Source organism: Otolemur garnettii, unplaced genomic scaffold, assembly GCF_000181295.1.
Source record: "Otolemur garnettii isolate 467f Iridium unplaced genomic scaffold, OtoGar3 scaffold00076, whole genome shotgun sequence".
NCBI lineage: Eukaryota > Metazoa > Chordata > Mammalia > Primates > Galagidae > Otolemur > Otolemur garnettii.
The window spans coordinates 6,017,101-6,038,091 of record NW_003852471.1 but is presented as its reverse complement, the minus strand read 5'-3'; the positions used below and the strand labels follow the sequence as shown (position 1 = coordinate 6,038,091).

At 39.9% G+C, this 20,991-nt stretch overlaps 1 protein-coding gene across 3 annotated transcripts in view; it reads right to left on the bottom strand.

The window, feature by feature from the left end:
* Positions 1-710: 710 nt before the first annotated feature.
* MFSD1 (major facilitator superfamily domain containing 1) overlaps positions 711-20,991 on the bottom strand; it is a 21,524-nt gene continuing 1,243 nt past the window's right edge. Inside the window, exons 2-15 of one of the 3 annotated variants that reach the window (XM_023515681.1) lie at positions 19,889-19,941; positions 18,805-18,917; positions 17,204-17,246; positions 16,819-16,886; positions 15,172-15,280; positions 10,371-10,473; positions 8,603-8,701; positions 8,030-8,141; positions 6,646-6,802; positions 5,241-5,338; positions 4,542-4,654; positions 3,380-3,427; positions 2,436-2,493; positions 711-1,198 (exon numbers count right to left, since the gene is read on the bottom strand). In XM_023515681.1, coding sequence (XP_023371449.1) covers positions 1,195-1,198; positions 2,436-2,493; positions 3,380-3,427; positions 4,542-4,654; positions 5,241-5,338; positions 6,646-6,802; positions 8,030-8,141; positions 8,603-8,701; positions 10,371-10,473; positions 15,172-15,280; positions 16,819-16,886; positions 17,204-17,246; positions 18,805-18,917; positions 19,889-19,941 — 1,178 coding nt within the window. In that variant the 3' untranslated portion in view covers positions 711-1,194. Of the gene's footprint in view, positions 1,199-2,435; positions 2,494-3,379; positions 3,428-4,541; positions 4,655-5,240; positions 6,803-7,109; positions 7,167-8,029; positions 8,142-8,602; positions 8,702-10,370; positions 10,474-15,171; positions 15,281-16,818; positions 16,887-17,203; positions 17,247-18,804; positions 18,918-19,888; positions 19,942-20,991 lie in introns of those variants that run through there. The other 2 variants (XM_023515682.1, XM_023515683.1) reach the window with 2 other exon arrangements.

The following is a 20,991-nucleotide window of genomic DNA, read 5'->3' as shown; positions in this document are numbered from 1 at the left end:
GCAAGTTTTCCTTATGCCAACGTGGGTTTTCTTTATATAATCTTCTACGTGAATAAAAGTTAACATCAGTGTTTTAGCAATATTTTTAAGTCCAAAGTCAGAAGACATCAAGTATTCCTTTTGCAGCATTGTTTGTTTTTTAAAGAGAGAGGGTCTCACTTTATTGCCCTGGCTGGAGTGTAGTAGCGTCATCACAGCTCAGGGCAACCTCAAACTTCTGGGCTCAAGCAACTAGCCACAGCCTCCCGTGTAGCTAGTACTACAGGTGTGCGCCACCACACCCAACTAATTTTTTCCTCTTTTTGTGGAGATGGGGGGGGGTCTCATGATGTTGCTTAGGCTACATCTCAGTCTCGAACTCCTGGGCTTAGGCAATCCTCCCACATCAGCCTCCCAAAGTGCTAGGACTGCAGGTATGAGCCACCATGCCAGGCCCAGTGTTTTTATTCATCCGTGTAAATAGAACAATTATCCTAATTTGAAGGACACTTCTTCAAAAGTTAATTAGACCATAAAAAAAACTGAACAGTTTGTACAACAAAATTATGTTCCCAGCGTGATTAGGTTCTTCAGTAACAGAGAAGAAACTCAAAAGGGCGCCCGCTCAGCAGCCCTCCTGACGGCAGAGAAAAGGAGGCCAGCTGGCATTGCGAGTGTGAAGGGCCCATCATGTATCCCTGTCGCCGTCCCTGTCCAGAAGGAAGCGCCCAGCACAATGCACTGTTTATTCTGTATGAAACACCACTCTATCCACCTCAAAGGGTTTGTTTCCTGCTCTAAGATAAAGAAAAGTCCATGTCCCTAAGACACACTTAGAGAAAAGGATCTCACAGAAGATCCAACGTTTCCCCTTCTTCACTGTCCCTCCTCAAGTTCACCTGGATGTTCCAGGGCAATTTTCTTAATGTTTCATTGTTGATTATCCTATTCTAAAGTAGAATTCTTCAGCAGCACACGATACAGAAGACACAGGCGAAAACAGGTCCCACAAATACACGATGGGATAGGAGGTATCTGAAATACAACTTTCTAGCCCATTATTTTTCCTGATGACTAAACTCTAAATTAAAAGTCTCACTTTGTCACCCTCGGTAGTGTGCCGGGGTGTCACAGATCACAGCAATCTAAAAATGGAGGTTTTTTCCCATCAATGGCGTGTGAAGCCCATTCTCACGACACGATCATTGAAACTTCTCATCTGCAAAACATAATGCAATAAATTATCAATAAGAGGAAGAAAAACCATGAAGCTCCATCTGGCTTACAAAATGAAAACCATAAGATCGTATGACATACAGTATCAAATATTAAAATTTATATATTTTTCTGGATTTTTTCACTCTTCTTGATTGTAAGAGTAACAGACAAATGTAGAAGATTTTTAAACTATGAAATAGCAAAGAAAATCCCATCCCTGCCATGCAGATGGAACTATTAATATTTGGTGGTTATTTCAGTATTTTTTCTGGTATAAACAAGCAATTAGGTTTAAGATAGGCACACACCAGTATACTTTTCTTGAATAAAATTAGGATATTATGTTTGCATTTTTATTTTTTATTCAACACATGGCATGTTAAATATCCATGACATTAAAGTCCTTCTAAACACACTTTTAATAACATATCACATACGGATATGTCAAAATATATTTAAAATGACTTTCCCTACTTTGGGACATCTATGATGTTTCTAATTTTTTAATGTATTAAATAAGACTGTCATGAAGATATTCAAAACTCAAAAAACATCCAATTATTTTCTGACAATGTAATTCTGGAAGTAGAATTACATTGTTGAAGGTGAAATTGGTATGATTAAAACCATCCCCAACTCCTCAAAACACAGCCTATAACCAGACTCAAAAATCACAAAAAATATATATATTTCCAATAAATGTTTTAAATCACAAAAACTCAATGCCTAAAGAAATTAGAAGGAACAGGAAATAGAATCACCATTATGTTTTAGCACATACCTACAGAAAACCATGAACTCAGTTTAAACCCCACACTATAATCTGTTCTGAGTCAAAGAACGCAGGACAGCAAGATGTTACAGGGAGATGAAAAATTATCTCAACTCCTTATGAAAGAAAAACATCAGAGAAAAGGAAGGACAGGTCCATCCCAGGAACTAAAGACAAAAGACTTTTCTCTAACAAACTGCAAATACTATAGACTTCTCTCCCTCTCTCTCTCAGCAGGCAACTTAAACCCAATTTTTATTTTTTTACTTCATTTTAAGCCCTGATATCCATTTTTTAATTTTCTGAAACAAACAAGAATTTTTTTATAATAGTTCCAGATATAATAGTTCTCCAAGCTCAGGAGAAAGACCAATCTCCCAAAAGTTCCAAGCCAAAACCCTTAAAATAAAATGCTGATATTAAAGATTTTCAAAATTTCACAACTTTTCTCCCTTGAAATACTTACTCAGTGTGGGAAAGTTTCATTTCTTCCCTTTGTTTTGCAGAATAATTTAAGTTTCCACCTAAAACACAAACATACAATCTTTTCAGTCTATGTATTAAGTTAGTAAAATTCAACCATATACACATGTGCAAGTATTTGCATAGATATGCTTTATTTTAAGTAATAGAAAAAGCTACAGAAGATGAGGAAAAAATAATTTATCTACTGGAACCTTCCCGGGGGAAAATACAGAATCCTTACGTGACACAAATAATCACCCCTAAATGTTAACTTTTTTTTTTTCAAGTTTGGACTTAGTATTACTTCAGGTTTTTGTTAACTAGAACATTGTATTCAATAACAGTGAAAATTAAGAGAAATTAAAGGAAATTATATCAATAGCATGGTTATTACAATCTGCTAATTACATAATACCCGTCAGGAGCAAGCAAGTACAAAAGTTAATAAGGCCAAGATTAAAACCTTATAAACAACAACAAAACACAGCACCAATGTATATAGTACAACTTAGCAAAAAAAAATTCTGTAATTTCTAATACTAAAACAAATACTTTTAATCTTATAATGTAAACTATAGCTATAAATTTAGTTATTTATTTTTCAAAAATACAGGACTGTGATACAGGAGGGGCTTTACATTATTTTTTAAATACCTTATTTCTTTATATCAATATAAAAATAACATCTAAGATTTTACATGATAAAAATTGAACTGATCTAGAAAAATCAGAACTGATCTGGAAAAATATGATAGCAATTTTAATAAATGAGAAGATTCAGAATTTAAAATTATATATTACATAATGAGATGTTTCCACCATTAGGAACAGAAAGTCATTACTATATGAACGAAAGCACTGCCTCCCACAAGAGACAATCAATCCAGAAAACACACAAGATGATCCATGGGGGTCTGAGAAGGAAACACGAGAACTTCGACTTACCTTGGGCACGATCCACCAAATAGAGTAAGACCACAGACAAAAGTGACACTAGGAGTGAAAAAACACATGGCCCTTAGAAAATATAGACCTCTTCTCCATGATTCCTCTGCAATCATAATTACAAAGTAAAGCTTAGACACAGTCAAGCCTTTGTTAACCAACATTTAAAGATAAAAATATTATTCACGATATCATTAAATAGAACTTACATACCATTTTCTCTAGGGATGGCAGAGCCAGATAAGGAGAAGCTGAGGCCCCAGAGAGGAGGGAGCTGACCCTCCACAGGCCATCCTACCCCTCTCTCCTCTCCCTTGCCAGTGCTGGTCCTTACTGGCCCTTCCCTAAAACTCCCACCAACTGCAGATTATTAATCATTTTAGAGAAAGCCAAACAGAAGTAGCCCTCTGGGGGTTCTAAGTCTGAAAGCATCAAGTCCATTTTATAACTTAAATAACCAAACATTAAAACACAGCCACTGGACTCCAAGAAATCCACAGCCAGTAGAGACCTGGACAGTCAGGCACGTGGCTTTTTCCCTTAACAAGTGAGGCACACTATGTAACTTACTTTAAAATAATGTGGCTACAGGAGAATATATTTTCAGAGAAACACAATGTATTTGTATGTTAAGATTATGAACAAATGCTGGCATGGTTTCCCATAGTTTCCTAGTGCCTTCTGTTTCTCACTAATGAATGATTAGAATGAATGACTTTTATAGGTAAAAATCAAATAAGACAAAAAGCCATTTAAAACCACCCAATGAATAAACCATGAGCCCTGAATAAACCCAAGTCACACCAATGTCCACACGTTCACACTGGAGACATACTCAGCCATACTCCAATTATCCCACACTAAAGGGAAAAAAATTTTTTAAACCATAAATATTTTAAAAAGAATATGAAGCAGATTCCACTGTTGCCTTTAAGGATAAGAATCTTCTGAAAAATGCCTGTGACTCTTCAAAGAGCTGGAAAAGTCACCAGCTGTGACACTGACACACAGGCTAAGAATGAGGCAAATCTAAGAGACAAGACTTCAGGGATTTGGTTTCAGAGGGAGAAAAGAGAGCAACAAAAATCTCAGAGTAAAACTGAGAATAGAATATTCTGCTGCGTGTTAAAGGAAACTAACTGTTGCCACATGGAATACTCACAAGAGACACAGGCAATGAAGAAAACCTCTAAAAACAAATATCCTCGAGTATCCAGTATCATCCCAGCAACGATAGAAATGATGGCCAGCCCCAGATTCTGAATGGACTGCATGCTACAATTTAAGAAATACAAAAACACATTTCATTTTCCCAAGTCTTCACACACAGACTAACACTTCCTATAAATGTTAGTATCTATGAACCGTATATTACAGTGTTAGGAGATGTTTTCCACTAAGGATGACTGATTAAACTCTGTTGTTCTTATCCTGTGACTGTTTCCATGACTAAAGTGTCTGCCCAAAGGTAAGGGAGCTTGTCTCCTCAAGTGCAGTTTGTACCTGTCACCTTCCTGATAAAGGATAGAAAGGGCTGCATGAATACCAGCTATGGGTGCAATTTCTCCCTTTTGCCTCTTTGGGCCAGACAAGATACTTAACTTCTTACCAAAAAGCCCCCACTTAAAGGTGCAGGGAGATGGTAATTATTAGCAGCTAACCTCTTCTGGGTTAGCGGTCTTGATGGAGGCTTGCAACTCTTTTGTTGCTACAATATTAAATAGACTAACTTTTCCAGTTATCTCCAGGTTCAGAGCTCTTTCAGAAGATGATGCCTAGTTTCAGGAGATCTGGAGTTGCATGTGATAATTAAACTAACAGAGCAGAGGAAGAACGTACGACGCGTAGCATAAAAACTTACAAGCCATACGCAGTTCCCAGCTGATGTTCAGGAACTACAAATGCCACCATTGGCCACAATGCACAGGCCAGCAATGAGTAGGACAGTCCCAGGAGACACTGCAGAAAGCCATACAGCAAGGCATAAAAGCCTGATCTTAACACAAAGGTGATTTTTTTGCTTCAGATTAGCAAAAGGGACACAGTAGCTAATATATAATAGTCACGCAAATTTGGTGATTAGGCTAAAACTCATATTCAAAAAATAGAAAAAAATCTTAGACCTCTTTACGAGTGTCCCTCTAGTGACGAGATACACAGGCTCCTCCTTAGCCACTTCCACTTATGCGTATGTTAAGTCGTATTATATGCATAGGTCACTGGCTGGACCCCAGGGTGCAGTCAAGGATGGAGCAAGAAAATCAAGCTGATTTGCAAAAAGTTCTGACCAATCTTTCAGGCAAGCTAATGTGCAGGCAAGCTAGTAATGACAAATTAGCCCATCAGCACAACATATTGTCAATATTCCATCAATCTGCCTCCAAGTCAACACCCGATTGGAGCGCAGAGCAGAGAACCAACCACCACCACCACTGGTCGTGGAACACCTCCTAATGCTGATCTTTTATTCCAATAAAAAATACTTAGTAATTTTAGTATTATTTGTACCTATCAGATCATCAAAGATCAAAACAATGCCAATAACTAATAATGGAAAGGATATTAAAACACAGACACCTGTGTATATGATGAGGAAGTTATAAATGAGAGGGAAGTTTCTGTTACAGTATATTCCAAGACACTAAACTACGAACCCTCTGCTCTGGCACTGCTACTTCTAATAATTGGTACTGCATCTGTAGAAACACTTCCACAGAAATCCTCACCAAGTTCACAGGTATTTATGTTCAAGATAATTATTTATGACCAGGTAAGAAATGCAGCACTGCAGGCTCTGGTCTTCATTCAGTGACATTTTCAAGAACAACAAATACTTGCTAAGTTCATTCTCACTTTTTAAAAACCTACTAAGAGAGTCAAAGACAAAACAATGGACACTCGGCCAACAGATTTTTTTGCCACCTTTGATGGAATGACTTCCTTTAACTTATTTATTTTAGAAAAATAAATGGGATTAATGAACACTCTGGCTTTTATAAGGCTATTTTATTTCAAATTCTATTTCAACATTAAGGATACCCTGCCAAATAAGGCAAATGAAAGTAAAAGATACCTTATGCATAAATAATTCATAATCCTTATTTCTTTCTATAACTCTTTCATAGAAATCAAAATCCAGTCATCATTTCCCCACTGCCATGGGCACTGCCATCTGAGTTTACTGAGCACAACCCCTTGCCCCTGACATGGACCTGACGGTGTCCTGGCTGCAGCCCCGAGCCCTGGCATGTTAACGCAGACATTACCATAGCAATCCAAGGGTTCCACATCGTGAAGGCCAGCATCATGTGGGACACAAGCGTGGTCACCACTGCACACAGAACCCAGATGACGTTCTTCCCTGTTTTATCCACCAGGAGCCCAAATACTGGGGACATGGGAGCTGAGATGACATACACAATACTGCCCAGAGAACACAGAAGAGACTTAATGAAATGCAACCACAGGCCAAAATCAATGTCAAGAAAGTCACTAAAAATATCAGGCAAAGCAAATCCTAACTCATTTAACATTATTCTAAAACGGTCATCAGAAAACAGAAATATGAAAAGCAATCGAGACTTGTTTGGTTTCCTATGAATGCTGGACTCCAGTCTGGGCTCCGCTGGCTGTCAGGGCCCAGACATCTCTCTTTGCCTCTTACAACATTTGGTTATAATTAGAGACCCACGCTTTACACGCAACAGCATTGACAAGATTCATGAATTACCTGTTAATTGCACTTGCTGCCTGGGAAGAAAATCCAAATTTCTCTGTAAAGAAAACTCTAAAATTAAAAATTAAAAAGACAGAGAAATCAGGATATTAGAAAAAATGACTCTTTTCAAAAAATGAAGGCAAAATAAACATGAATACAAACTCTTACGTTTAATAAACTTTTTTTTCTTGATACTATTTTCCCAGATTTTTTAATATTCAATTTCCTAAAGCTTACAGGACTCACACAATGTATATAAAAAATACTCCACTAACTAAACATGATACCTATTTTGTCCTTTTTACATATACAGCAAGCGTTATGCACACATTTTCAGAAAACCAAATATACTAATACAAGGAGTTAAGGCTTTCCTTTTCCTTTAAAAATAGTGCTGGACGGGTTCTTTGCTAAATAATAAATAGGGTTTTTGTGTCCAATGGTTTAAAATCAGCCTGAACTGAAAGGTAATAAAGACACACTCACACTGAAGCAACTGCCAGTGGAGAGGGAGAGAAAAGCAGAAGATAAAGAAGAATTTGCTCTGAGCTCTGAATTTAAGTCTGGCAAAAACACAGTCCTAACAGATGGAGACGTGCCGGTCACGGTCACGGTGCACCAGGACCCGGTCTCTGTTCTCAGGAACAAGCTTTCTCATCAAGGGATAAAGAGGAAATCAGAAAGGATTCTAGTCCAAATGGACTATTAAAGCCAATCAGTATTGTGAATCAAAACTGTTATTAGGCATTTCTACAAAAGAATAATAAAGGAATAAAACCAGCATTTGTATTTCAGGATACAAAGCCATTCCTAGGCAAATATAAGCTGTAATCACAGAAGCAAGAGTTATTACTAAAAAACCCCCAACATTTATGTGATTGAACTCTCATTATAATTTAGTCAAGAAAAACGGAATGCTAGTGAACACTCACTTGCCAAGGCCAATGAAGGGGAAGACAGCGACATAGTAGCAGACACAGATGACAAATATGAGCCACAGGGGTAAGGAGAAGTCCTTCACGTCGGTCAGCTTAATAACTTCACCTTAGAGAAGGACAGGAAGAGGCCTTCAGCTTAATTTTGCACACCTAAGGCAATTTCATTTATGGTCAAGATTTTTTGTTTAACCTTTGCAATTCAGTGTAAAAAATACCTCTCTAGTACATTACACAGACACCAGTTCTGGGATAACTTAACAAAGATGCAAGGAAAATGCCAAACCAAGCTTGGTACCGACCATCCTGCTCCCTTTCAGGAATAACAATCCTTTGTGTTTTGCAAATACACAAAGTACAACTGAGAATGTAAATTCTGCCAAAATAGTTAAAAGGGAAAAAACTGGATCCAAAATTTACAAAGTAAATAGATTTTGAAATTATATATATATTATATTAAGCCTCACTGGGTTTATAGCATTGCATTAAGAATACGTTCCTCTCTCATTGTAAATTATCTCACAAAGGTTTTAATTCCCCAAGTCCTATTCTTCTTTCATTTAGACTTACCTGTTTTTCCTTGTTCTTTATGAAGGATTCTCTCTGCTCTCTGATCCAAGTAAGCAAGGACCAAGGCACAGATGAGTGAAAGAATACACGTTATTCCCCCTAAATTAAAAGAACAGATTTTAAAAAGAGAACCAGACTAAAGCTCCTAACAGGCAATATAGTATAGCAACAGCAGAAAACTCAGCCACGGAACGGGGTGGCACTAAGAACCTAAGTCAAGCTACCAGGACTGAGCCAGAGCAGAACAGGACGTGCATGTAGTACAATCAATAGTGGTTACTTTTACCGTGACATTTCCCAGTAGAAGGTTGGAGGTTAGAAAAACACTAGAGCAAACTAGTCTAGGCTTTTCGTAAAGGAGAATACAGACTGAGGAAAGCTGGTGAGCCAGCAAATCAGTCCTACTTTCTTCGTTCAGCCTAAGCACCACTGCTGACGGATACCAAGGGAACAAATTACAAAAGCCAAGTCTGATTCTGGGACCATCTCTCTTCCTTCTGATGCCTTCTGAACATCTACAACTTTGCTCTTTCCCCCTGGCAGCCCCACAGGGCCCCACCCTCCCAAAGCACAGCTCTGAGCCTCTCCTGTGAGGTCAACATTTCTCCCTAATGCTGACCTCGTATCACCATAGGAAACCAGGATAAAGAACGAAGAAAGTTCACACTTGAGGAGAAGTTTCAAAAGAAGCTTAGTAAAACAAATGAGTAAAGACTGACATGGTCTAGCTGAGACATCACAGCAGACAGAAGCGGCACGGCTGCGCTAACTGCTCAATGACCTTGCACGCCCAGCTTAACCGCTCCTGGACTCGGCTTCCCCCTCTGTAAACTAAGAGACTTGGACTTGATGCCAGAGGTCTTCTCTGGCTCTAAAATTCCCTAAAATCCCAAAGATCTCCATTGTGGAGGGACCTTGACAGAATACTTAGGACAATTTGAAACTCATAAAAAAGAGGTTTTAAGTAAGAAAAGTAATTTAAGAGGGTTGGTTTGGAAGAAAGGAATCTTCAGACGTTCTTGCCTGTTGAGGAAGCCCTCTCACTGTCCTCTCTTTACCAGGCTGTACACACTCAGGAATTACAGGGAATAAAAGATGTGCAAATCTCGGGCACCGTGTGTACCTCACTGAGCCGCAGGCCTCTAAGAGCCCTGCAAACCGTCATGTGCACACCACGGGGCTCAGACAAACTCAGCGCTCCCAGAAAACCCACCCTGCAACTAGCACACTGGAGACTCTGGCTAAGAGAAGTTAGGGACAGGAGGGCCCTATGCACTTTTGATCAAACACCTGCAATTTGACAGAAAAAATAACCAAGACACAAACGTATTAACTTCCTTGTCTGAGATGACAGAACAAGTTACAGGCAGCGTTAAAACCCGGGCCCCTGGACTCCAGACTTGGTAGATTTTATATTTGACTTGTATAAAATCTAACCTCTCTAGGCATCCTGACTAAATCTGAACACCTCACATCTACAAACTCCCTGATCTGTCTCCCTCACGGAGTCTGCACATACACTACCTCTCTGTATCACCAGATACAAGTGACAACACTGAAATACAGAACAAGAATAAGATCTTCCGCTCTAGGAAAGTGGGAATTAAAATACAAATAGGGTAAACGACTGTCTACCTCTAACTAGGTCAAAAAACAGTAAACCATACGGGTAAAACTATGACCGAAGTGGTCTGACCCCGATTCCTGTGCTCCTTCTCCTGGCAAGCTTTCCAGAGAGATGAGATGGGAGACGTCAGCATTCACTCACCAATCATAAGCGTGACCCCCAGGGTTGTGGGACCGGCAGAGCCCAGGGAAGCCTCCATCTTGGAGTACAACCACCCCATGAGGTTCATGTTCACCGTACTCCCCTAAATGAGAAGAAAAAACAACCAACAGAATTTTCAACTATTTATACATATTCTTTGTTCAAAAACAAACAGGATTTAAAGTAGCTTAGAGAAACAGGTATAATAGGATCCAGATTTTAAAAAAAACAGAATGCTATAAAGAAAAATCTGAGAAAGATAAAGCCATCAAGTTAGTACCCCACTCACTAAAATGCCAACTTTTTAAAAAGGGCTAATATACAAAATAACATAGTACATTTACCACTTCCTAGCAGCCAAAGCAAAAATGAAACACGTTATAATAAAACAAAAATACACCAGTAGCTCAGAAAAGGCTGTTTTCATGGTACTGAAATCTGGAAGACAAATTCCTCCTTTGAATGTCCATAAAAGTAGTAAAAGTTCTAACATCCTCGTTCATTTATTTATTCACTCGGCAATCACTGAGCCCCTACCTCCTGTCAGTCACTATATCAGGTGTCAGGAATATAGGAATAAAGATAGGGTGACCAGACGTCCCGATTTTGGCGGGACAGTCCTGCTTTTCAACAATTTGTCCCGCGTCCTGTGGTGTTTTCAAAAAGTCCCAATTTTTGGAAGGAATGCATAAACAGGCTGGAGAACAAGAAGGGAATATATGGTTTTCGGCTGGCATGTGGCTATTTCGCCAGAATATGAGTTTTATATTATTTTTGTTAATTTTATAATGTTAAACTGTAATAATAACAAATAATTGCTGAGAAGTGATTATCCAGAACTGCTTATCAAAGTTTGCACTGTTGTCAGGCCCTGCCCTGCCCCGTCACCTGCCCTGCCCCCTGGCCATGTTGTCCCACCTTACAGATGTTAAAATCTGGTCACCCTAAATAAAGAACAAAACAGGAAAATAGGCAACTTTCATAAAACTTACATTTTAGTGAGGTAAAAAAATAAAATACATGTAAACAGTATATTAAGCATCACCAAGTGCTCTGAAAAATGTGGAGAATGCAAAGCGGTGTAAAATCAGGGGTGCAGGTCTCACAGAGAAATTTCCTTTGGAGTAAAAATCCAAAGGAAGCAAGGGGCGGGCAGACCCAGGGCAAGAGCTCCAGGCAGGAGGAACAGCAGTGCACAGACACCAAGAGGGCAGAGGCCACACCAGCAGAAAAAAAGAGGGGACAGCAAGGAGATGAGGTCCAAGAGAGGAAACGGTGGGGCCGGGGCTGCAGGCAACAATAAGGACTCCCAGGCTTCACTCTGTGTGAGCTGGGCAGACACGGGGGCCTTGAGAAGTGGCAAGATCCACTTACGCGCTGACAGACTCGCTCTGGCTGCTGTCATCAGAAAGCTCAGTCATCAGAGACATATATATTTATACACATACACATATACAAGTATGAACACAAACTAGAAGTGGGGCAAAAGCAGGAAGAGGCAGCTGTGAGGACGCTGCGGGAGTCATCCAGAACCGAGCTGCCGGGCCAGCCCGGGAGGGTGGCAGTGATCAGAAGATGAACGGGGTTACACACAGGCTGCCCTAAGTTTCTGGAAGAGGCAGGGGTGGGGTTACAGGAGTGGTGGGTGGGACCTGCAGAGCTGGAGAGAGTCAATTCTCGGGCAGCCACCTCAGCTTCAGCCAGCATTGCTCAACTGTTATCTGATTTCTGTATTTAAAGCAAAGAATTTTATGACCAACTGCTGGAGCCGCCCCATTGCAGAGACCAGGGGATGACCCAGTTTCCTGCTTCTCCTTCTCGCAGGGCATCCTCCCCAGTGATCGCAGCTCCAGGCTACTGCTCCATGATGTCCCTGTGGTCTGAGCTGCGACTCTGAGTTTAGACGCTTAACCTCCTTCAGGCATTTTCTAATTATTCACGTCTCAGCTAGGACTTGGGGGTCCAGCACCCTTTTGACTTTCCTTCACAATTTATTACTTTTAAACATTTTGAAATGTGCTCCTTCTCTGCTGTGAGAACACTGCTGAGGACACACGCGTTTCTCAGCGTCAGTGTCAGACTTAGCTATGGCATTTCACACAGCTGACACTCCCTCCTCCCTGAGTTCTGTCGTTGGGTCCCAGGACACTGCAGTCTTGCCATTTTCCTCTTGCCTTTCTGTCTAGCACACCACCTCCACGCCAGGAGATCTGTGGTTAGTCCCACGTCAATCTTCCTCACCTGTAAAAGTGGTTTGGTTCCTGGACACCTTCTCTTTCCTTCAGCACTCGCAGCCCTGGTGATCTTATCTAGTTTTGCAATTTTAAGCAGCATTTTCCTTGTCCCTGAATTCATGTCACTTGTCCAGGCCTTCCCTCTGCATTCCACAGCCGGGTTTGCAGCTGCCCACTCAACAGAGCCACCTGGACATCTGCCAGGCCCGTCCAACCTGATGGGCCCCAGACCCACTATTAACACCCTGCCCACCCTCTCCCAGCTGCTTCCTGCTGCTGTGCTTTCTCACCCTCACGAAGGACAACTCTTTCTTCAGTTGCTCAGGCAAAAACTTTGGTGTCACCCTGAGCTCCTCCTTCCCCACCCCTCCAGTCCACACATTTTCAATCAGCAAATCCCATTAGCTCAGTCATCAGAAACATATATACTTATACACACACACATATACAAGTATGAACACACACATAGAAACGACCGGCTCCTTGGAATGTAGGTTAACAGATCACAACAAAGTCACGACAACACAGAAAAGAACCTGCCGACCACCAGCACCCAGAATGGAATCACAGGAGTGAGTCTTGCCTAACTGATTGCACTTCCCTCTTTGAAAGGTTAGTAGACAACTGCATCCACAAACTGCCACAGACATGTCTTTACTTGCACAAGACACATTAGCAAAGCCTGTTGGAACATCCTTATAGATAAAATTTACAAAACATGCGAAACCACACTATTTATCAAAGATTTACAAATTAAAATTATACTTATCATTTCCTACCAGTTTTAAAATGACTTTTTTTGAAGTAATAACATTTCCTACCAAAGTTTTAAAATGGCTTTTTTTTTTTAATAACCACCTGCACTCTTTAAGCTACCCCAGAAGGAATCCTCTCAGACCCTACAGATGGGGATGTCCACATCTGCGGAAAGATAGTGTGGAAATAGGACCTGGCTGTCCTCAGAAACCCTAAGACACTCTCTGACTCAGTAACTCCACGCCCAGCCACCTAAGCCTAAGGCAACTGCAGAGATATAGACAAGTTTACAGTCGAAGTTTTAGACTGCAACACGATTTATAATAGGGACAAAATCAGAAAGAGCCTACATGCACAAAAAATACGGACATACTCACATGATGAAACAGCACGTTAAAAACATTTGGTACTTGAGTTTTTCCCCCTAAAATTATGTTTTGTTAGTCTTTGATAGCTTGATTTTTAATGGCATAATTTTTTTTAATCCTTTTATTCATAGGCCTTTATGAGGAAAAAACCTAATGGGGTTTGGGACTGCCAAAATACCTTACAAGATGCATGACTAAAAACATCGTGTTGTTCCCCTGTGCGGCCTCTCTCAGACTAAACCTGAAACAGCATGGCCATTTCCAGGCTCCAAGTACCAGGAAGCATACCGGCTAAGTCCAGAGAGGCGTGAGCACCACAGTGAAGCGGCAGGGACCCCTGTCACATGGCCTCCACAGCCACAGGAAACAAGCACATCTGACCAAGAACTTAAAGACCTGTCTCCAAATAAGCAAAGCACTGGCACACAGCAGAAGAGGAAAACTTTACAGAGGGCAAAAGTCAGAAGATCTGATAACAGCTACTCGTGAAGGGAGGTTTCGTCTCTCTTTAAGGCTGAGCTCCAGAAAGTTAACTCAAGTATGACAGAGTTTCATCACAGAGCGAGCTTCCGATCTCTGGAAACGTGCAGGCAAAACCATACATGGGCACCTGGGAGGCCAAGGGGGGCAGCCTGCCTGAGCGCAGGAGTTCGAGGCCAACCTGAGCCAGAGTGAAACTCCACCTCTTAAAAAAAAAAAAAAAAAAAACTAGTGGGGCATTGTGATGGGCAACTATAGTCCCAGCTACCTGGGAGGCCGAGGCAAGAGAAGATCGCTTGAGCCCAAGAGTTTGAAGTTCGAGGTTGCTGTGAGCTATGAGTATGATGCCAAGGCACTCTACCAAGAGCAACAAAGTCCTAAAAAAAAAAAAAAAAATGTGGAACATCTCATAGCAAAAATACCAAAAATGGAAAAGAAATAAGACCAAAAAATGTATAAGATCCCTCTCTACAGTAGGAGTCTTTGAATTAATGAATGTTGATGTAGCCATTTTAGACTGTTTACTAACTCAAAGAAGGTTAAGAGCTGTCTTAAAGTAAATTGAATGCCATCCTATGTTCTAGAAAAACATAAATATTAATAATCTACTATGCACAAACACATTTCACCCTGCTATTTTTAAGAGATGACTACAAGATCTAGTTTCTTGCTTCCTATTTGGTTTTATTTTTTCTTTTGTGATCACAATGCCATAAATTTTTGTTTTAAGTAATTTATAATGCTTATAGCAGCGGGGTCTCTGAAGTGTAGAAAGAGCTAACTTTTTTTTTTTTTTACATATACATGTGTTTACTTGGTTTCCACTTTTTGCCTTCACAAAATTAAAAAGTCTTAAAATTTAATAACAATAACAATGTTTAAGATAAGGACTAGAAACAAAAACCTCGTAAAGAACGAATGAAGATAAACATTTGGTTTTATCTGGTTTCTCAAAATACTTACAATTCTGGCCATGCTAAGCTGGAGTCCAAACACCAGGTTTAGTTCTTTGCCTTTAAACCAACTCACAGCATATGTATTCTGGGCAACGGCTAAGGACTCCCCACCAATCCTAAAAATAGGAAAAGAAAAGTCACAGCTTTTGAAGAAATACCATAGCTAATAATGCAGCAGGTTTAAAATACTGATGCTTCTCCCATGAAGAGGTGGAGTCACTGCCTCCTTCCCTTTAGTCTAGATGGGCTTCTAACTGCTTCAACCAATCAAATACAGTGGGAGTGGCACTGTGCAACCCCAAGGCTGGGTCATACAAGATGACATCCACACTTCCACTCCAACACTTGTACTTGGAGCCCGAGCCACCTAGTAAGAAGGCCAACAGCCCTCGTGTTGCGGGAAATCAAGCCACACAGAAAGGCTACACGTAAGAACTCTGGCCAACAGCCCCAGGATTCCAGGCACCCAGCCCAGGAGCTGACATGTGTCAGGGAGCTTTCAGATGATTCCAGCCCCCAGCCCTCCGTGAACCTTTCCAGCTGAGGCCCCAGACATCAGGAGCAGACAAGTCATCCATGGTATTCTACACCCAGTCCCAGTTCCTGACCCACAAAGTTCACGAGGGTAATGACACGGCTGTTTTTACTGCTAAGCATTAGAGTCATCTGAGATGCCACAATAACTGTGACAGGCAACAACAGAAGTTGGGGCTACCACCTCACCTCTGTACCACACGGAGGCTGCTGCGGGAAAGTGGTCCCCACAGTGTGAAAACACGGACGTTTACACTCCAGGCCAATACGCCAAGCTCTCCATCCAGCCTCCTATTCACCTTTCATATCCAACATCCTCCTGCCTCCTGGGTTTTAGTTTTCCTTCAGTACTTCCCAAGGCCTTGACTTAGGAGCCTCCTCACCAGCCTGTCCCAGGCCAAAAGTACTTTCCTTCTCTTCTAACCCAAACCCTGTAATTCTGCCAAAGCCACTTCATCCCACAGGCCATTTCTGACCACATTTCTGTCTCTGAATCCCTCTCATATTTTCATATTCCATTTCCTTCTCTCTCACTTAGAGAGAGGAAGGTCACATCTGTCTGCGTCCTTGGTGCCTGTGAAAAGCTTGAATAAATACACTTTTAGGACTCAGTAACTTCTGTCACCTGGTCCCTCAGGGAAGGAAGAGCAAGGCCTCACTCAGAAGGGGCTTTCTGAACAGACGCTGAGATTTAGGTACAACAATCAGCCTGCAGGCATCCTGCTGGCTCAGGATTCTTCAAAAGGGTCTGTACATCACCCACTAACAAAGACTGAGCTGTCCATGAACGATCAACCTAGAAATCCATGGTCTCCACTTTTCTAAACGAAGTTTAAATCATAACCTTCAACACAACAAAGCAGGCAAAACACCCAAGAAAAATATCATTTCTAAGAACTATTCAACATTCAAAACCCACAGAGTGAAATGAACCATGACCACTCAACATTTTTTCTTAATTTCTTTTTTTTTAATTCAGAAAAGACAACTAAAATACAGTCTTACATATACGTGGCTAGATTTCAAGGATTTGAAGTAAACCCCCAGAAAAGAGGAAAAAAATGTTTTTAATCCATTTTAATATGAATAGTTAGGATAAATTAAATTATGCATAACTTACCCAAACACAAACCTCCCAAATTCCATCAGCCAAAAAGCATTAAATATTCCACCCAGAGCAAAAACAACCTATAATATAGAATTTAATGCTCATTCAATAAAAAAGTAAATTCAAGGTGTTAAAGAAAAACAGTAAGTAATAAATCACAACTTCTACAATGGGTTTTATTAGTATTATAATATTCCTTCTTAGTAAATCTTTGAAATCAAAAAATTAATGTCATTTATTTCAAGGCCTAAAAGGGACTATGTCTTAGACCACATGGACATTTATGGGCACTGCTTAATTAAGCTAGGCACTAACTAAACACATCTTTGTCAGCAGAATTAATTAGACAAGAATTCAAAAGTCACTGCCAATCAAGGAATGTTTTGGCCTTCCTTACCTGTCCAATGCAAACAAAGCAGCTAAAAATAATTGTGCCCCATCTGTTTGAAAGAGAGAGAAAAATTCCTTAATTTCTTCTTATATCACAATAAGTAACCACAAAGTCTATGAGTAACAATTTCCTTTTGGTTTTCTTTGCCCCTTCTGTACCCCCCTCCAAGGAAAGAAAAATAAAGTGTTCATCTGCCTCTGAAGTCAGCAACTTTGCTCAGCCAAATACTAATACACAGAAGTCTACATTTCTGAGGACATTCCAGAGGCTTAAGTAATGGCATATATTGGCGTAAAAACCATTGTCATCTCTCAAAGAAAACTTATTAAATAACCTTCAAGATTAATTATTTAAAAAAAAAAAAAAAACCTTCAAGAAGTTTCCAGGGTCAAAACTATTTGAAAATGGAAATTCTCTATAAAATTTCTATTAAGAATTTAGGATTGAGTCCAAAGAGTTCTACACTAAATAACATTAAGTGATTGTAATGCTTGATAACTAAAAACTACTTTTAGAAGGACAAATATCAACCATGTTAATACAAGTTCAACATTCTACAATCTGAACATCTGATTAATTTTCTCCCAGAATAATAAAAGGCCAGAGTTGGCAGAGTCCTTAAAGGTCCCTGGAGTACTCCAGGCTTTTTAATCCCTCACAGGATCCTTGAGAAATGACCACACCACATTCTACTGGCTGTTCTCCAGGACTGGAAAACACATTCTATAGTCCCAAAACAATTTATGTCACCTCCTGTCAATCTGACCATGTAAAGTTTTCATCATACTAAGTAGAATCTGTTCCACCTTAAGTTTCAAGCTAATTCTAACCCTTGAGACCAAACAAAATAAGTTTAATTCTTCCTTCATACTCGAACTGTTCAAATTTGTAAAAAGTTAGTGTCCAAGTCTAAACACTTAAAATTTCCTCAACCCTTAACTACCAAACATGGTTTGAAGGGTCTTCATCACCTTGGTCTCCACCTTCTAAAACATTCCCAGCTTCCATTCCTCTTGCATCTCCACAAACAACGTAAACATGACAGTAAGAATGAGAAGTGACAAAGCTTACAGTGTTATTCCTTCCTCAATATCTAATCAAAGCGGTCACAAAAGGTCATGCCTAAAGGAAGGCGGAAATAGAAAATCTGCCTGGACTGAGAGAAGCACATATGACCAATAGGCCAAGGACTGTACATACGTGTAGTCTCTCATTTACTCTTCATAACCACCCTGCAAAGTAGGGATTATTATCCGTATTTTACCAATGAGGGAACAGAAGCTCAGAACAACTAGTAAGTTGACCAAGTGGTAGCAACACGATTCTAACTCTGCTTTGTCTGTTCTCAAGGGTGAGCTTTACCTCTAGATAATGGAGTTATTTCATTCCATCAGTAGCACTTGCTGCTCTTGACCTTAACTGAAATACCAATCAAGTTTCAAAAACCAACTCTAGAGAGAAAAATCGCTTTTAAAAATTCACACAGATTATCGCAGTCAATACAGAAGTCAATCCAGTTCTTTGTAGAAATATCTTAACCTTGCTCTGTATTTTCCTAATAATTAGGTGAGATTTACCCATAGGTGAGATATTTTTTTCAAGCTTACCGTTTTCCAAATACTCGGTCTATCAAAAAGCCACCGAAGAAACACAACACTACATTGGGCCAAGAATACCAGGCGTACAGGAGCATGAACTTCGTGGTATTCACCCGCATGTCCTATGTGGAAAGAATCGAACTATTTTTTTCCAGTTAAGTTTAACAACCAGCAAATCAAAATTATGACAATCTAACAGGAAAATGAAAGTGGTTACACTGTTCTTTCTGTGTAGGGTAAGTTTCTTAACCATTTGTAGTAACCCACTAACTTCCTTGAGAATCCCCTTGCCCAGAAAAATGGTCACACAGGGAACTTCTTGAATACATGTGCCATTTCAGGGGCTACACGGATTCCAGGATCAGATACCCTCCTATAGGGACCATGTCACTCTGCCTCTACCTGGTCCGGTCTTATTCCGTCAATGCTAACTGCCATGGGAACTCCTCGCACATCTTAACAGAATCATCTTAGCCTATCCCTACTCACCCTGCCCTCTCTCTGCCTCCCCCTTGCCAACTCCTACCTGCTTTCCTCTTTCATTCTAGAATGCAAAGGGTCAATCTATGTATTTTTCTGGTCCAAAGATTAAAAAAAAGTACAAAGAAAAAGACCATCAAAAACCCAGGAAACTATAAATAGAAAATATATTTTCATAATACAAAACCAAACTAAAAATACTGACATAGACAAGCCAATGCAGTCAGTATCCACCTTAAAAAACAAAGTAACACCAACAAAAACATATTTAAGAAGGCAACCAGCTAACCTACCTAATCACGTATGACTGAGCACTAGGAGAATGAAATGAAAACCAAAATTTACTAACAGTTTTGGCAATAAAGTAGACATACCACAAGATTATTTATCTAAGGTCTGAATCAAGTTCAAGTCACATATGTGTCATAAATGAATTCTTTGTGGCAACTCATTTCAACTCAAGAATACTCCTTATGGCTTACAGATTTAGTGACTACAAGTATTAAAACAGATTCAGTGGACATTTCAGACTAACAAGCTAAGAGTCGATGATGCCTCAGCAGCTACACGTGCTCGAAAGCAAACAAAAAACAAAGGTGAAAAATCAACTTACCCGTTTAATCTGAGTCTGAAGGGCAGCAGGATTATCGTAGCAAAAATAGCCTCCTAGAAAGGGAAAAGCAAATATTTCGTAAGTAACGATAGTAACCACATACAAGTTTCAAATTGCAAATACTTTTAAGCGCAAATTGCAAATACTTTTTATACTACAGGCTGGGCTTGAGGAACAATGCCACTTCCTCATCCCTCAGTACTTTCTAAACTGTAGTAACATCACTTTCACAAATGAGTAGCAAGCACGTACAGCAAATACTGGGAATCTGACTTAACAAGTCAATAATCAACTGTTTTCCCACTTTATTTGCATCATGCTTCACACGTCTATTCTATCAATATCTTCATGAAGCAGCTATATCTTCTTATTTAAAGCTACCAAAGCACACACACACACGTTAGAAATTCTGCAAACTGCCTCAAGTTTCCTAACAATGTTAGCTCTGGTCTCCTTGTCCTGAGAGCAGAGGAATGGAGTTTAGCCATTCTGACTAAACCGATATCTGAAACAAACTCTAATACCCAGGATCAAATCATTTAGCCAAGACAATCTTAGGAATGAAGAAAAAACGCAGTGAGAGTTCTAAAGAACTAAATTAAAACCTAACACTTACTGTAGTGCAAGCAGAGAGAAGGGAAGACAGATATGATATGCATTCACTCAAGATCTACTCTGGAGGTAAAATAACAGAGTCTTTGGTAGGATACAGGATAATACAGTCTCCAGTCCTCTGCTAATGCCCTCCATAAGTACACAAAACTACTGTCATTAGAAAGATATCAATCCGGCTTATAAACTCAGACAGATAACCAGAGTATACCAAATAATCTGTCCACCTGAGTAGGCACAATTTTTTTATTCAAGTGTTTTGTTGTTGTTTTTCTGGGTTTTTGTTTCTAAACCCAGAAATTTCTGATGCCAGCTTTTATTGCTTGTAAGGAATTCAGTGTCATGCTTCAAAGTTAATGGAGGACCAACATCTTTCAAAATAAAAAAAAAAAAAAATGGCTTGGTGCCTGTGGCTCAAGTGGCTAAGGTGCCAGCCACATACACCTAAGGTGGTGGGTTCGAATCCAGCCTGGGCTGGCCAAACAACAATG